Genomic DNA, 14,178 nt, shown 5'->3' with positions numbered 1-14,178 from the left:
AAAGCCTTTATATTAAAAATGTGGACCACAGTCTGTAGGACCATAAGAAATATAGAATCTCAGGACCCATCCCAAATTTACAGAATTACAGTCTGTAGTTTAAGAAGATCTCCAGGTGATTCTTATATGTATATGGGCTTAAGGTACCTATCAAATCATCTAAATGGAAATGTCCCATGGAAGTAAAAAAAATATAATACAATTTCTAACAAAATAAAACTTTATGTAAAGATATAGATTGGGAGTCATCACATAAGTACTGTAATTGAAACTGAGGGAGTAGGACACCACTCAGTAGTCAGAAGAGAAGAAAATCTGAAGATAACAGATCCCGACTAACAATAATGTTTGAAGTACAGGCAGTAGAAGAGATGCCAGAACAGAAGAGAAAGATATGTTGACAACGTAGGAGAAAGCTAGGAGATAATGAAGTCACACAAGTGAAGAGAATTTCAAATGCTAGGGCCAAGTAAGATTTAGTAGTCAGGAGGTAAAATGGTAGAAAGAGAAGCCCTATTAGGGTACTTTGAAAAATGACTAGAGGTCAATATACAGAATATTGCATATGAGAAAGGCTGCAGTTATAATACATATTGACTTGAATGTTTTTTAAAGATGGCCAATATATGAGTATATAAATGTTTGATGGTTCATAATTGAAACTTATTAACCAAGGAGCAAATATAAGATACAATAACAATACTTACCATTTAACATCTTCATTACTGGAATAGTGATTGTCATACAGTAAGCATCAATACATATTTATAGAATTACAGAATGATTTACTCTGTATTTGGTAGTGCCAGACACATACTAAGTGATTTACATGTTATCTTATTAATCCTCAGAACAGCCCTATAAGGTAGATATTAACGTATTATACCTCATCTGTAACCCATTTTATAAACAAGAAAATCAATGAAGATAATGCTAATGGATCAGTCTTCTTTTCGGCAAAACTCCAATGTAGCACTGTAACCTTACGCGTGGCTACCAATCAATCATAGTTGGCATGAGAAGCAGGTTGAGTATCCTTAACTGAAATGCATGGGACCATAAGTGTTTTATTTTTTGGATCTGGAAAATACTTGCATATATAGAATGACATATCTTGGGGATAGGACCCAAATATAAACCTGAAATTCATTTATGTTTCATATATACCTTATACATATAGCCTGAAGGTAATTTTATGCAGTATTTTTAAAGTTTCAGATTTTGGAGCATTCTAGATTTCAGATTTTTGAATTATGAGGATGCTCAATTTGTACTACATTATTTCAAAACTCCTTTTTGCGTCTGAACGTTTATGATTCTAATACAGAGGTTGCCAAACTGAGGCTCATGGGCCAAATCTGTCCTGCTTGCTTTTGTTAATAAAGTTCTACAGGAACACAGTGACGTGCATTCGTTTAACAACTGTCTATGGCTGCTTCCATGCTATAATAGCAGAGTTCGATAGTTATGACAGACTGCATGTTGCCTATAGAGCTGAAAATTTTTACTATCTAGTCCTTTACAGAAAGTTTGCCAAGCCCATACAAAATTAGGGATAAACCACATTACTTTCTGACAGACAGCCACATTCTTAACACAGAAGACTCAAGCGAGAGAAAAAAAACATGATTACTTAGCATGTCACAAGTGAAGTGACAGAATACTAGATACAATTTACTATGAGAAATTACTATAGACAGCCTTCTATACTTAAACAACTAGAATAAGGAAAAAAAGGTATTTTAGAAGGCATATTTGGAATTGACTAAGAAATATGATCTGAGATTTTTTTTTTACACAACTGTGAGTGGTTTAATGTGGGTAAAACATACCAAAATTTAAATCCTTCCTCCTGAAATAATTTAACATTAATTTACTCTTGTTTCATGAAATGGTTAATTTAGTGACCTTAAAAACTGACAGTGTATTACAAGCTAGAGTATAATGAAGGTTATCATGATAATCCCAGAAGCTACTTGATGTTGAAGATAAAGAATATGAAGCAGTGGCTGGGTGCGGTGGCTCATGCCTGTAATCCCGGCATTGGGAGGCCAAGGCAGGCGGATCACCCGAGGTCAGGAGTTCGAGACCAGCCTGGCCAACATGGCAAAACCCTGCCTCTACTAAAAATAAAAAAAAAATTAGCTGGGTGTGGTGGCGTGTGCCTGTAGTCCCAGCTACTCAGGAGGCTGAGGCAGGAGAATCACTTGAACCTGGGAGGCAGAGGTTGCGGTGAGCTGAAATTGCGCCACTGCACTCCAGCGTGGGCAACAGTGAGACTCTGTCTCAAAATAAAAAGAGAGAAAAGAATATGAAGCAGTGATGACATGAAAGTTGGTTTGGTATTTGTAATTACTGTATAAATCAACAACTCTCCATGCTCTATTTCAGAATATCTTTAAGATGGAAATTCTGAGGGTGGGAATTTAATAAGGGTTTTATCACAATTATAACAACTTTTCATGGGCTCAGAAAATACTGGTATTATACATAACAATATTAAATAGTTACACATTATGGAATTAACCATTTTTATTTTAAGCAAGTAGATAATTAAATATTTATACAAAGCATTAAAATTCAATTGTTTTCAAAAGGAAAAGACAGTATGATATATGTACCCTAAGGTTTGATATTTTACATAAGAAATATATATTACTGTAGATAATAAAATCTGATATCATAACTAGGAAGGCTAATCATAGTATCGAAGCTACTCTTGATTATCATGAAAATCTAAGTTATAAAATGTTGTTTTTAATAAAACAAGTAAGTATAAATAATCAATGCAGCTAAGAATCAATTGCTGAAACTTTCTAGAAATAAGAATGCTCACACTATCATTCAGAGAATGGATATAAAAAAGCCAGAACAACTGTGGTACAATTCTGAGTTTAAGTGTTTGAGGCAAAATAAATAAATAAATAAATCAGAGTAAGAAATTTTTTTCCCAAGCAAAAGTAAATATCTTCTTTGCTACATCAGAATGTGTTATTCTAACAAAGACTGTTTTTGATTAGATATGTATCTGCTTTGGGCCTCATTAAGTATCCCAAGTCAAACTACTATATTACATTTCTGTGCCAAATGATCAATATTTTATTATAAACAATTCTAGGTCAGCAATAAAAAGCATGTGCTAATACAGGCAATTTTATAAAATATTAAATCCAAAAAATTCTCTTGCCATTAACTAAATAAGGCAAGAAATCATGGGAATGTCAGCAAAAATCGAGGTAGAATGAGGTATGTAAATTGAATACTTATGTATTTCAGTTAAAAAAAAAAAAAGAGAAAGTGTTATTACCTTCAGACAAGCTCAGTTTCATAAAACTGATTTTCAAAGTGACATGCAAGGACAGAAGACAAAAGCCTTAGTTCAAGCCTTTCTTGGCAATGCAAAGCTCCTCAATACTGTTGGATGTCAACCCAAAGAATATACCTTCACAATTATCCTTTAACATGTTTACCCTTAAAATTCCCTGTGAAGATACATACATATGACTTTCTCTCTTTTGTACTTCAAATTCTTTGGCCAATTACTTCTTTCCTTGGTGATTTGTTATTTTGTACAGGTCTATTCTTAATGCAATTGTTCCACATAAATCAATTCACATTTAAAATAAACTACAATGGTGTGCTACTTACAGAAATGACACTTACATCTTGTAAAGGAAAGGCTCCTGCAAAATTCCCACCTGGCAAAAGAAAGGCTCTTCTTTTAAGAAAATAACCCCTTCGTGTGTTGTATTTTAAATCTAAATTTCTTTTTTTTGAGACAGAGTCTCGTTCTGTCGCCCAGGCTGGAGTGCAGTGGTGTGATCTCGGCTCACTGCAACCTCCACCTCCCGAGTTCAAGTGATTCTCCTGCCTTCACCTCCTGAGTAGCTGGGATTATAGGCAGCCGCCACCGCGCCCAGCTAATTTTTGTATTTTTAGTAGAGATGGGGTTTCACCATCTTGGCCATGCTGGTCTCGAAGTCCTGACCTTGTGATCCACCCGCCTTGGCCTCCCAAAGTGCTGGGATTACAGGCATGAGCTGAGCGTCAGCCACCATGCCTGGCCTCTAAATTTCATATATTGTGTTTGCTTAAAGTAACATAGCATTCACCAATTACTTTAACAAACCACCTCTATGAAAACAAATGTGAAAAAAATGCATATATTGTTGAGAAAGTATAATCCTAAAAATTCTTATTCCTGGGAATACATAATGAAAACGATTCACATAAAATGTTGATTTTAAATGACTGAACAGTTTACTGGAGTAAATTTTATATACCTTGGACTTGAGGGAACCTTCCCAATTTTCATCCACAAACTTCAAGAATAGCTCCTGCATACAGCTACAAAAGGAAAAACAGGAATTTAAAAAACTAGTATAAATTAAAAATGTACTTATAAAATAAATATAAACTTTCACAGTATAAACATTACAGTTAGCAGATATATAGATCAAAGAAATGTCAAAGCTGGTTAGCTAGACAGGACCATGTAGTTCCAGTCTAACGGAAGAGAAGATGGAGGCCCAAGTATAATAAATGGTAGAGGAACTTCCAACCTACTTCAATTACTCTTAAACCTAGCCAAAAAGACCGAAGGAGATAAGGGGATTTGACAATAAACTTTAAATAGGTAAGATGTCCTAGGAAGCTCTACAAAATATTAAAGATTTCCTACCTTTTTTTTAGGGTGATAAACCGAATATAGATATATATCATCTATGCAAGATAGTTACTTAATAAAAATTCTTTCTGGTTGCTTTTAATATTAAGTGATCAAAGTTTTAAAATTAAAACAATCGTTATAGAAAGTACTATGTAGAGATATTATAAGAAAAGCTGTAAAATCTCATTATAAAGAACTCAAATGCAAATATTTTCCTTTAATGAAATTTAGCTGAAATGGATTCAATGGTAAATATCTCTATTCTAGCTATAGAACCTGCACATTCTCTTTACAGTAAAAGCTCATTATAAAAAACTCAAATGCAAATATTTTATTGCAATGAATTCAGCTGAAATGGATTCAATGGTAAACATCACTTTTTTTGTAGTTGCAGAGCCTGACTATTCTTTTTATAGGGCAGGAATATACTTGGAAATGCTGTGACCATAAGAGAAGGCTGGCAATTTTAAGAACGTATCATATCCATTTCATTTCTTCTGGGTTTTTAGATTTGTTTTTTATGGAGGTTCAAGAAAGATGGACTTTACTTTTTCAGGTTCTAAAACAGCATTTACTTAATTAAAAAAAAACAACAACACATGCCCTATGCATTTTTATTTAAAATAGTTTGGAAAATACAGAAAGGCACAAAGTAGTGATTTAAAAACCACCTTAATGTGACCTAAAAAGACAATGATTCTTAACGGTTTGGTGACTTTGGGCTAGATCAATTCTTACATTTTTGGGGAGTCACTGACCCTTCTGAGAATCTGATAGAATTTTGCTTTAATGCAGGCTGTTCATGAAATCTGAAACCAATGATGGATTTCAGATTAAGAATTCTGATGATCTCTAAGGTTCACTGCAGCAATAAAACTTTAAGAATAGGTTAATTTGGCTGGGCATGGTGGCTCATGCCTGTAATTGCAGCTCTTAGGGAGGCTGAGGTGGGCGGATCACGCGGTCAAGAGATAGAGACCATCCTGGCCAACCAACACGGTGAAACCCCGTCACTACTAAAAATACAAAAATTAGCTGGGCATGGTGGCACACGCCTGTAGTTCCAGCTACTCGTGGGGCTGAGGCAGAAGAATCGCTTGAACCCGGGAGGCGGAGGTTGCAGTGAGCCAAGATCACGCCACTGCACTCCAACCTGGCAACAGAGCAAGACTCTGTCTCAAAAAAAAAAAAAAAGAAAGAATAGGTTAACTTAATTTCATGCAGTAAGTTGCTTTTGAAAAAGATTTGGCTAATCTTGGTTAGACAACTCCAGAAAAAAAATCTTGAAAAATATAAGGCCATATTACCAATAAGCTAATGAAGCGACGGTCAACATTACTAGAGATTAGGGAAATGCATATCAAAACCACAATGAGATCCCACTTCACACCACTGGGATAGCTATTATTAAAAAAAAAAAAAAGAGAGATGAGGATGTGGAGAAATTGGAACCCTTGTACACTGCTGTTGGGAATGAGAAGTTTTGTCCAGTGGCTATAGAAAATGGAATTGCAGTTTTTAAAAAAATTAAAAATAGAATTACCATATGATCTGCAATTCTACTTCTGGGTATATACTCAAAAGAAGTGAAAGCAAGGCCTCAAACAGATATTTATACACCCATGTTCACAGCAACATTATTCACAATAGCCAAAAGGTGGGAAAAAACTCATGTGTTCATTAACAGATGAATGGAAAAACAAAATATGGTATATACATACAACAGAGCATTATCCAGCTTTTAAAAGGAAGGACATTCTGACCGGGTGCAGTGGCTCACGCCTGTAATTCCAGCACTTTGGGAGGCCGAGGTGGGAGGATCATCTGAGGTCAGGAGTTTGAGACCAGCCTGGCCAACATGGTGAAACCCCATGTCTACTAAAAAATACAAAAATTAGCTGGATGTGGTGGGAGGTGCCTCAATCCCAGCTACTTGGGAGGCAGAGGCAGGAGAATTGTTTGAACCCAGGAGGCGGAGGTTGCAGTGGGCTGAGATAAAGCCACTGCACTCAAACCTGGGGGACAAGAGCGAGACTTCTCTCAAAAAAAAAAAAAAAAAATTCGGACACATATTACAACATAAACGAATCTTATTACAACATTAATGACATCTTGCTAAGTGAAATAAGGCAGTCACAAAAGGACAAATGTTTAAATGAGGTAACTAGAGTAGTCAAAAATTCAGATAAAGAAAGTAGAATGGTAGCTGTCAGTGGGGGCAAGGAATAGGGAGTTATTGTTTCATGGGTATAAGTTTCAGTTTGGGAAGACTCTGGAGAAAGATGGTTAACACGGTTGTACAACAATGTGAATGTACTTAATGCCATAGCACTGTACACTTAAAAATGGTTAAAATAGTGAATTTTATGTACATTTTACTAAAATTAAAAGCATATAAGGCCATATTTAGATTTGGTTGTTAGATTTATCTTTTGTTTATAATCCTTTAGAAACTCTTGGTGGAGATTCCACTACCTTACCTAACAATATTTCTCTACACCACTGTTTCTTTATATCATGATACATGTGGGAAATGATAATGATTGTACGAAGCACTGCAGTAAAAGGATGAAGCAGCTTTTAAGACTAGCCTGGGAGCCCTGCTTACCTCAGGCCCCACTTGGTTGTCTCAAGGGCTCAAGGACTCAGTATCTTAGCACACCCATAACCCACTCATGGGAAGCTTGTCCCTGCACCACAAAATATCAACTGATTAACCAAAATATTAGAAACATATCCTTTAATGAGCAAGCAGCTCAGATGTGACCTTTTTCAAAAAAACTTTTGTTGATTTCCTCGTCTCAGGTAAGGATTTTCCTCGTAAACTTTCATAGAACTTTGTTCTCATCATAATGTGCATCAAATAGCCTATAACTTGACAGTAGACAGGAAATGTCTTAATTTCGCCCAGAATCGGACACAAAGCATCTCAATATAGGTGTGCTGAAGGGAGAGAACTATTCATATAACAAAATTAAATGCCTCTTTTTTCATGACAAAACTTCAAAAATATTTCGAGTTCCTTTGACAAAGTTTGTAGAGTAGTTCCACTCCAGGGTAAACAAAAGAAAATGGATGGAACTCAAAGTTGCAGAACATTATTAAAAGTCAAACTCTAAAAGCATTAATCTGTGTTGTTAGCTGGCGCACATATATACACACACACACACATATATATATACACACACATATATACACGCACACACACATATATATCTATGATTTGTGGTGTTCATTGGAAAGTATTTGTTTTTCATGGTGAATAAATAATTTAACTACAGATTGTAGTAAATTTAAAATGCCATATAATCCTAAGTATCTTTGGTACTACATACAAATTCACACACAATGAAATATATGCTACTTATAAATAGTAGAAATTCTCTAGTGCATGAAGAAATGACAAATAAAGTTAATTCCTTGATTTAACCAAGTTCCAACCTCAGTATTTTTACTTTTTTAAAGTGACTAGCACACAAAATTTTTAATCTTCAAACATTTAGGGAAAAATACCATCACAAGAGAAAAATCAAAGAAGAAAGTTATATAACTTCTAACAGCAAGTTGGTAGCCCTTTTTAAAAATATGAATTAGAGGAGTCTTACTTGTACAGACAATCTAACTCTAGGCCATTATTGTATTAGGACTAGGGAAACATAAGAAATCACTAGGAAAATATGAGAACGATACACAAACTGCATCTTTTCCCTTTGGAGTCTCTATTTCCATGTAACTTATGACCGTCAGATTTTCCTAAACTTCTGATATGGTTCTCTGGGTGGGGGAAGTAGAAATATCTAACTACCTCAGCTCTATCACTAATGTGCCTTAGTTGTAACAGGATTTTAAAATATGCTAATTTCCCATTTTAAAAAGTGATTTTTATTCAGTAGTCTTTGGATAAATTCCAGCTTTGTAGTTAGTTGATGTTTTCCCAGTTTAAATATTTTAAGTACTACAGGTACTACAGGTTAAGCATCCCAAATCTGAAAACAATCTGAAATCCAAAACACTTCTAGTCCCAATAATTCCAGATAAGAACTACTCAACCTGTACTGAGATTAGTAAGGGCTTAAAGTGAGGTTTCACATGTAGAAAAAGGCCACACTATTTTTGTAGCTATCTTTGTTATAATTAAGGTCCAACTAGTTGCCACAAAAATGTTCAAAAAGCTGGTCTATGCTGTTTCTCACCAGATAGCCAGATTCCAAAATAAGTTCATTTATAACACTGAACAAAGGTGACATTTGTGAATTACATACATTTTCTGATATTTTTTTTTTTTTGAGACAGAATCTCGTTCTTTTGCCCAGGCTGGAGTGCAGTGGCGCTATCTCGGCTCACTGCAAGCTCCGCCTCCCGGGTTCACGCCATTTTCCTGCCTCAGCCTCCCGAGTAGCTGGGATTACAGGTGCCCGCCACTGCGCCCGGCTAATTTTTTGTATTTTTTTAGTAGAGACGGGGTTTCACCGTGTTAGCCAGGATGGTCTCGATCTCCTGACCTCGTGATCCGCCCGCCTCGGCCTCCCAAAGTGCTGGGATTACAGGCGTGAGCCACCGCGCCCGGCCTCTGAATTTTTTTAAAAGTGCAGTATTTGTTAACTCTTGTGCCATCATCATACACCACTACCACCACCACCAGCACCACTACACATTTATAGACCTGTCCAAGTCAGAAATACTCTACCACTTTCCAATACGAAGCACTTAAAGTATTTTTGTTGGTAACAATAACCACAGCTCTAAAGAAACATGACCTTAAGAAAACCTCGATAAACTAATTATTTAAGTTGAGTCAAACTAAATATCAAATTTTCACATGGCATGGTATAGTGAAAAGAGTCCAAGTTGTAAAATTAAACATGTATGTGGTCCAGTTCTGGCTCTGCCACTTACAAGCAGTATGCCCCCTTGGGTAAGTCATTCACTGAGCTTCAGTTTACTGTCTGAACAAAAGGGTTATTTACCCACCTTCCAGAGCTGCTATAAGAAGTCACCAAAAAAAGCGAAAAGCCTGGATCTTTTAGATGCTCAATACATAACATCTTTTATTATAACATTAATACTTCCACAGTATTGGTTAAGTTCAAGTTGTGCACGTGAAGCCATTTTCATGTCTACTTAATAGAATTTTCAGTTCAGGGACTATTCAGGGATATCACTCATTGTTTGTCTGTAATGAAAATGGCCACTCCAAATTTTCTCAAGCTTTCAAATTCAAACTACCTTAGAGCAGAGTTCTCAACCCTGACAGTACACTACAATCACCTGGAAATATTCTGAAAATTACTGATCCCTAAAACCTACCCCAGATAAACTAAATTAGGATATCTAGGGGTGAGATCCATGCATCAGTATTTTTAATTACTACTATTAGTACTTTAAAGCTCCCCAAATGATTGTAATGGGCAGGCAGGGATGAGGAATACTGCCTTATACTATGTTATATCAATAGGGCAAAAATTGCAAAATGGTAAAACAGTAGGCTTTTTGTTCAACAGATTAACTGCATTAATCTGAAAAGGTTAACCATAAACATTGAAGCAAGACAAATGTTACAGTACTTTTTTTTTTCCTTTCCTTATGAGGTACTGCTTGTAGCCATAGATTCTCATTTTGGAAACTCTCTATTTTATTTAAAATCAAAAGGTTAGTATTAAAGCAATTCCACAGTACCAACAGAAAAAAGCTAAGATATTTTAATAACTGTAATTAAACTTGGTTTTTATCCTCCTAAAGTGCTAGTTTTGTTTAATTAAAAGAAGTTTTTCAAACCAAGTTAATATAACCATTAGCATAATAATTGTGAATGCTATGTAGCAATATGAAGAAAATGCTGTTAGGTGAACAAAAGCAAAAATTTTTACTGCTGAAGAGAATTCGTATCTGAGGAGTAACTGTATTTTATAGGTCTACTGAAGGTTTGTCCTTAAAATGAAGGGATTTTAAAATAAGGAAGCATGGCTATAGTATGATAACAGCTGAGCACTGTATTATTTAGACATTCCAATGAAAAATCAATTATGATACACTCAAATATAAATGAGTCACTTTTCCAAACACTAATAGTATCCAGTATAATTTTAAAAAATCAACTTTATTCCTTTCATACAGCGGAAAAATACATCATATAGAAACTATTTTTAGCAAAATTTGGTCAGCGAATTCTCAGGGAAAATATTATCACCTAAACCATGTTTAGTGATCTACTGGTGTTTTAAATTTGTTGTTCATTTTCGAGTCTTCCCCATACTTTCTGATTAATGACACTTTCATACTCACTTTGAGTGATGGCATTCTGGCTTAGAAACAATGGATGAATACTGAGGATTAGGGGAAAAAAAATCAGTGTTAAAATTTTAACAAACAAAGCTGGCAAATATAATTCTCCAATACTACATCTGAGATTAAACTACTATTCATCTTGGAGTGCTTTTTACTAAATTCTGAAAAAATACAAAGCAATGAGTTTATGCCTAAGGAAACTCACTAAGTTTAAAACTTATTTTACTATACCATTAAAGTGTTATTCCTTTTTGTATCTTTAGTTTCTGTCTTGAAACTGAGGAGAAAAGTTATAAAACAAGCAAGTAACATCTACCTTAATTTAAACTAGGCTCTACAGATGCTAAGAATACATTGGAGGAATCTTTCCATAAAGATGCAATGTTGAACTAAAAAGCTCAATGAAAATATACAAAAAAAAAAAAACCTAAAAATGAAAATGACATGAATGCATTCTAGATCAGACCATTCTAACTATGCAACCTGAGAGAAAAAAGGATTAGGTTTCTTTCAATACTGTGAGGACAAACAGGAGTTCTATATACATCTATAGAATTTACATATACACCTAAAACAAGGGGTAAGATTGTAATGATGAGACTCTCAATAGGAAAAAAAAATACATCCCCAGTCCCCACCCCTATGTATACTTTAGCTACAAGTATGAATGATCCAGGGTCAACATTTGGGAACAATGCATTCAGTTATGCCAATACTTAGGAAATATCACATAATGAAAAAAAAGTAACTTGAGAAAATAAGAATGTGGCCACTATATTTTCTGAGATCCAAATATCCAAAGAATTGGTAAAAATGACTCAAAGCGGCCAGGCGCAGTGGCTCACACTTGTAATCCCAGAACTTTGGGAGGCCGAGGTGGGCGGGTCACCTGAGGTCAGGAGTTCCAGACCAGCCTGCCCAACATGGTGAAACCCCGTCTCCATAAAAATACAAAAATTAGCCAGGCACGACGGTGGGTGCCTGTAATCCCAGCTACTGGGCAGGCTGAGGTGGGAGAATCACTTGAACCCAGGAGGTAGAGGTTGCAGTGAGCTGAGATCATGCCACTACATTCCTCCAGCCTGGGCAACAGAGTGAGACTCCATCCCAAAAAAAAAAAGAAAAAAAAACACCAAAACCAAAATAGACTCAAAGCTTGAAAACCATAGTAAGTGTTTTTAAATGAAACCAACTAGCCCCTTGGTAATACTAAAAGTATTTTAGAAAATGGAAAACTGAAAATGAAGGTCCTAATAATATATGGAGGCAAGGATGCCTTTCAGAAGAAATCTTTTTTTTTAAAACTTTTTGTAGAGATGGGGTCTTGCTATGTTGCCCAGGTTGGTCTCAAACTCCTGGACAAAGTGATCTTCCTGGCTTGTTCTCCCCAAGTGTTAGGATTACAGGTGTGAGCCACCGTGCCCTGGCAGAAGAAATAATTTCTTTGCATCACTGCTATTATCCCTCCAATACTGAACAACCACTATTTGTCATAAAAAGAATAGTTATGATCAACTTTTTTTTTTGAGACGGAGTCTCGCTCCCATCGCGCAAGCTAGAGTGCAGTGGTGCGATCTTGGCTCACTGTGACCTCCACCTCCCAGGTTCAAGCGATTCTCCTTCATCAGCCTCCCAAGTAGCTGGGATTACAGGCGTGCACCACCACGCCCGGCTAATTTTTGTATTTTTGCCATGTTGACCAGGCTAGTCTTGAAATCCTGACCTCAGGTGATCCACCCGCCTTGGCCTCCCAAAGTGCTAGGATTACAGGCGTGCCCAGCCAGTTATGATCATCTTTAAGAAAGATTATAAATATCTGAAAACAATAAGAAACAAAACTACTAAAACAAATTAAATTATGGTATCTCCCTATAGACAGTAATAACCTAATATATTTGAACTTTAAAAAGATACAAAAATAAAGCTATAATAATCCAATAGTTTCAATATTATACAAAATTTAAGAGCAGCAATATAAAACTAGAAAAAAAAGAAACGAGGCCATTCCACACATTTAAAATTTTTGCTTTACTCTGTCAATATACTATTTTAGAATTCATTATGGCAGCCAAATAAAATTCATGGCCTTTTAAATTAAAACTTTTTTCTTCAAAAATAAAACTATTGGCTGGGCACGGTGGCTCACGTCTGTAATCCCAGCATTTTGGGAGGCAGAGCTGGGTGGATCATGAGGTCAAGAGTTCAAGACAAGCCTGGCCAAGATGGCAAAACCCTGTTTCTACTAAAAATACAAAAATCCGCTGGGTGTGGTGGCACATGCCTGTAATCCCAGCCACTTGGGAGGCTGAGACAGGAGAATCACTTGAACCTAGGAGGTGAAGGTACTAGTGAGCTGAGATCACGTCACTGCATTCCAGTCTGGGTGACAGAGCAAGACTCCATCTCAAAAACAAACAAACAAACAAAACAACAATAACAACAAAAAACTATTTACAGCTAAGGGGTATGCTTTATTAAAAGTTATTCTGTTGCTGCCCCTTCTCCCATCCATTATTGCCTTAATGGGCCATCTTGTAACTAGCTGGTCTCTCTCCTGTGTTCGGGTTACCAGTTTCTCAAATAAGAACACTGGGAAGCATCCCCACTTACCCCTTTTCTCTCCTATTCAGACTAATAAATCCAAATAAATAAATTTATTGCCTAAATTGATTTCAAATCTGTCCCTTTTTCATTTTCATAGCCAATGTGTTGTTTTAAGCCCTTGTATCTTGCCTCTGGCAAAAGGCAAATTATTTTTCTGGCATAAGTATTCCCCTCTGCCTTATCCACTATTGTTCACACCAACAAAAGTTATTAAAACACAAATCCGAAACCAGTTTACTCTTTATAATCCTTTAATTTGTCCCCTGCATATATAAAGTTCAATTTCTTATTAAGGCATATAAGGGCCTCTGTTATTTGGCCCCGGCTTACCTAATCATCATCTTCCCTCATCATAACCCAGCTATCTGATTTATCTTAGATGGCCATACTCTCATGCCTCTGTGCCTTTCCACTAACTTATCCGTTTGCGAGAGAAAAGGCCTTCTCTCAACCACTTTCCTACTTACTATAAGCATTAACTCCTACATAAGCAAGTGGTGATATTTACCTGACCTGCCAAGTGGTTATGCCCTCCTTCTACGAGCTTTCATTGCATACATATATGTTTTGTTTAAGAGCTTTCATTGCATATATGCATGTTTTGTTTATAGCACATATCT

At 35.9% G+C, this 14,178-nt stretch overlaps 1 protein-coding gene across 2 annotated transcripts in view; it reads right to left on the bottom strand.

The window, feature by feature from the left end:
* SELENOF (selenoprotein F) overlaps positions 1-14,178 on the bottom strand; it is a 50,469-nt gene that overhangs the window by 13,835 nt on the left and 22,456 nt on the right. For both annotated transcript variants that reach the window (XM_003260018.4, XM_012500520.2), the window contains exon 3: positions 4,284-4,347. In XM_003260018.4, coding sequence (XP_003260066.2) covers positions 4,284-4,347 — 64 coding nt within the window. The remainder of the gene's footprint in view (positions 1-4,283; positions 4,348-14,178) is intronic.

This window comes from Nomascus leucogenys, chromosome 12 (assembly GCF_006542625.1).
Source record: "Nomascus leucogenys isolate Asia chromosome 12, Asia_NLE_v1, whole genome shotgun sequence".
Taxonomy (NCBI): Eukaryota; Metazoa; Chordata; class Mammalia; order Primates; family Hylobatidae; genus Nomascus; species Nomascus leucogenys.
The sequence above is the reverse complement of the archived record's forward strand: the minus strand, read 5'-3'. Positions and strand labels throughout refer to the sequence as shown.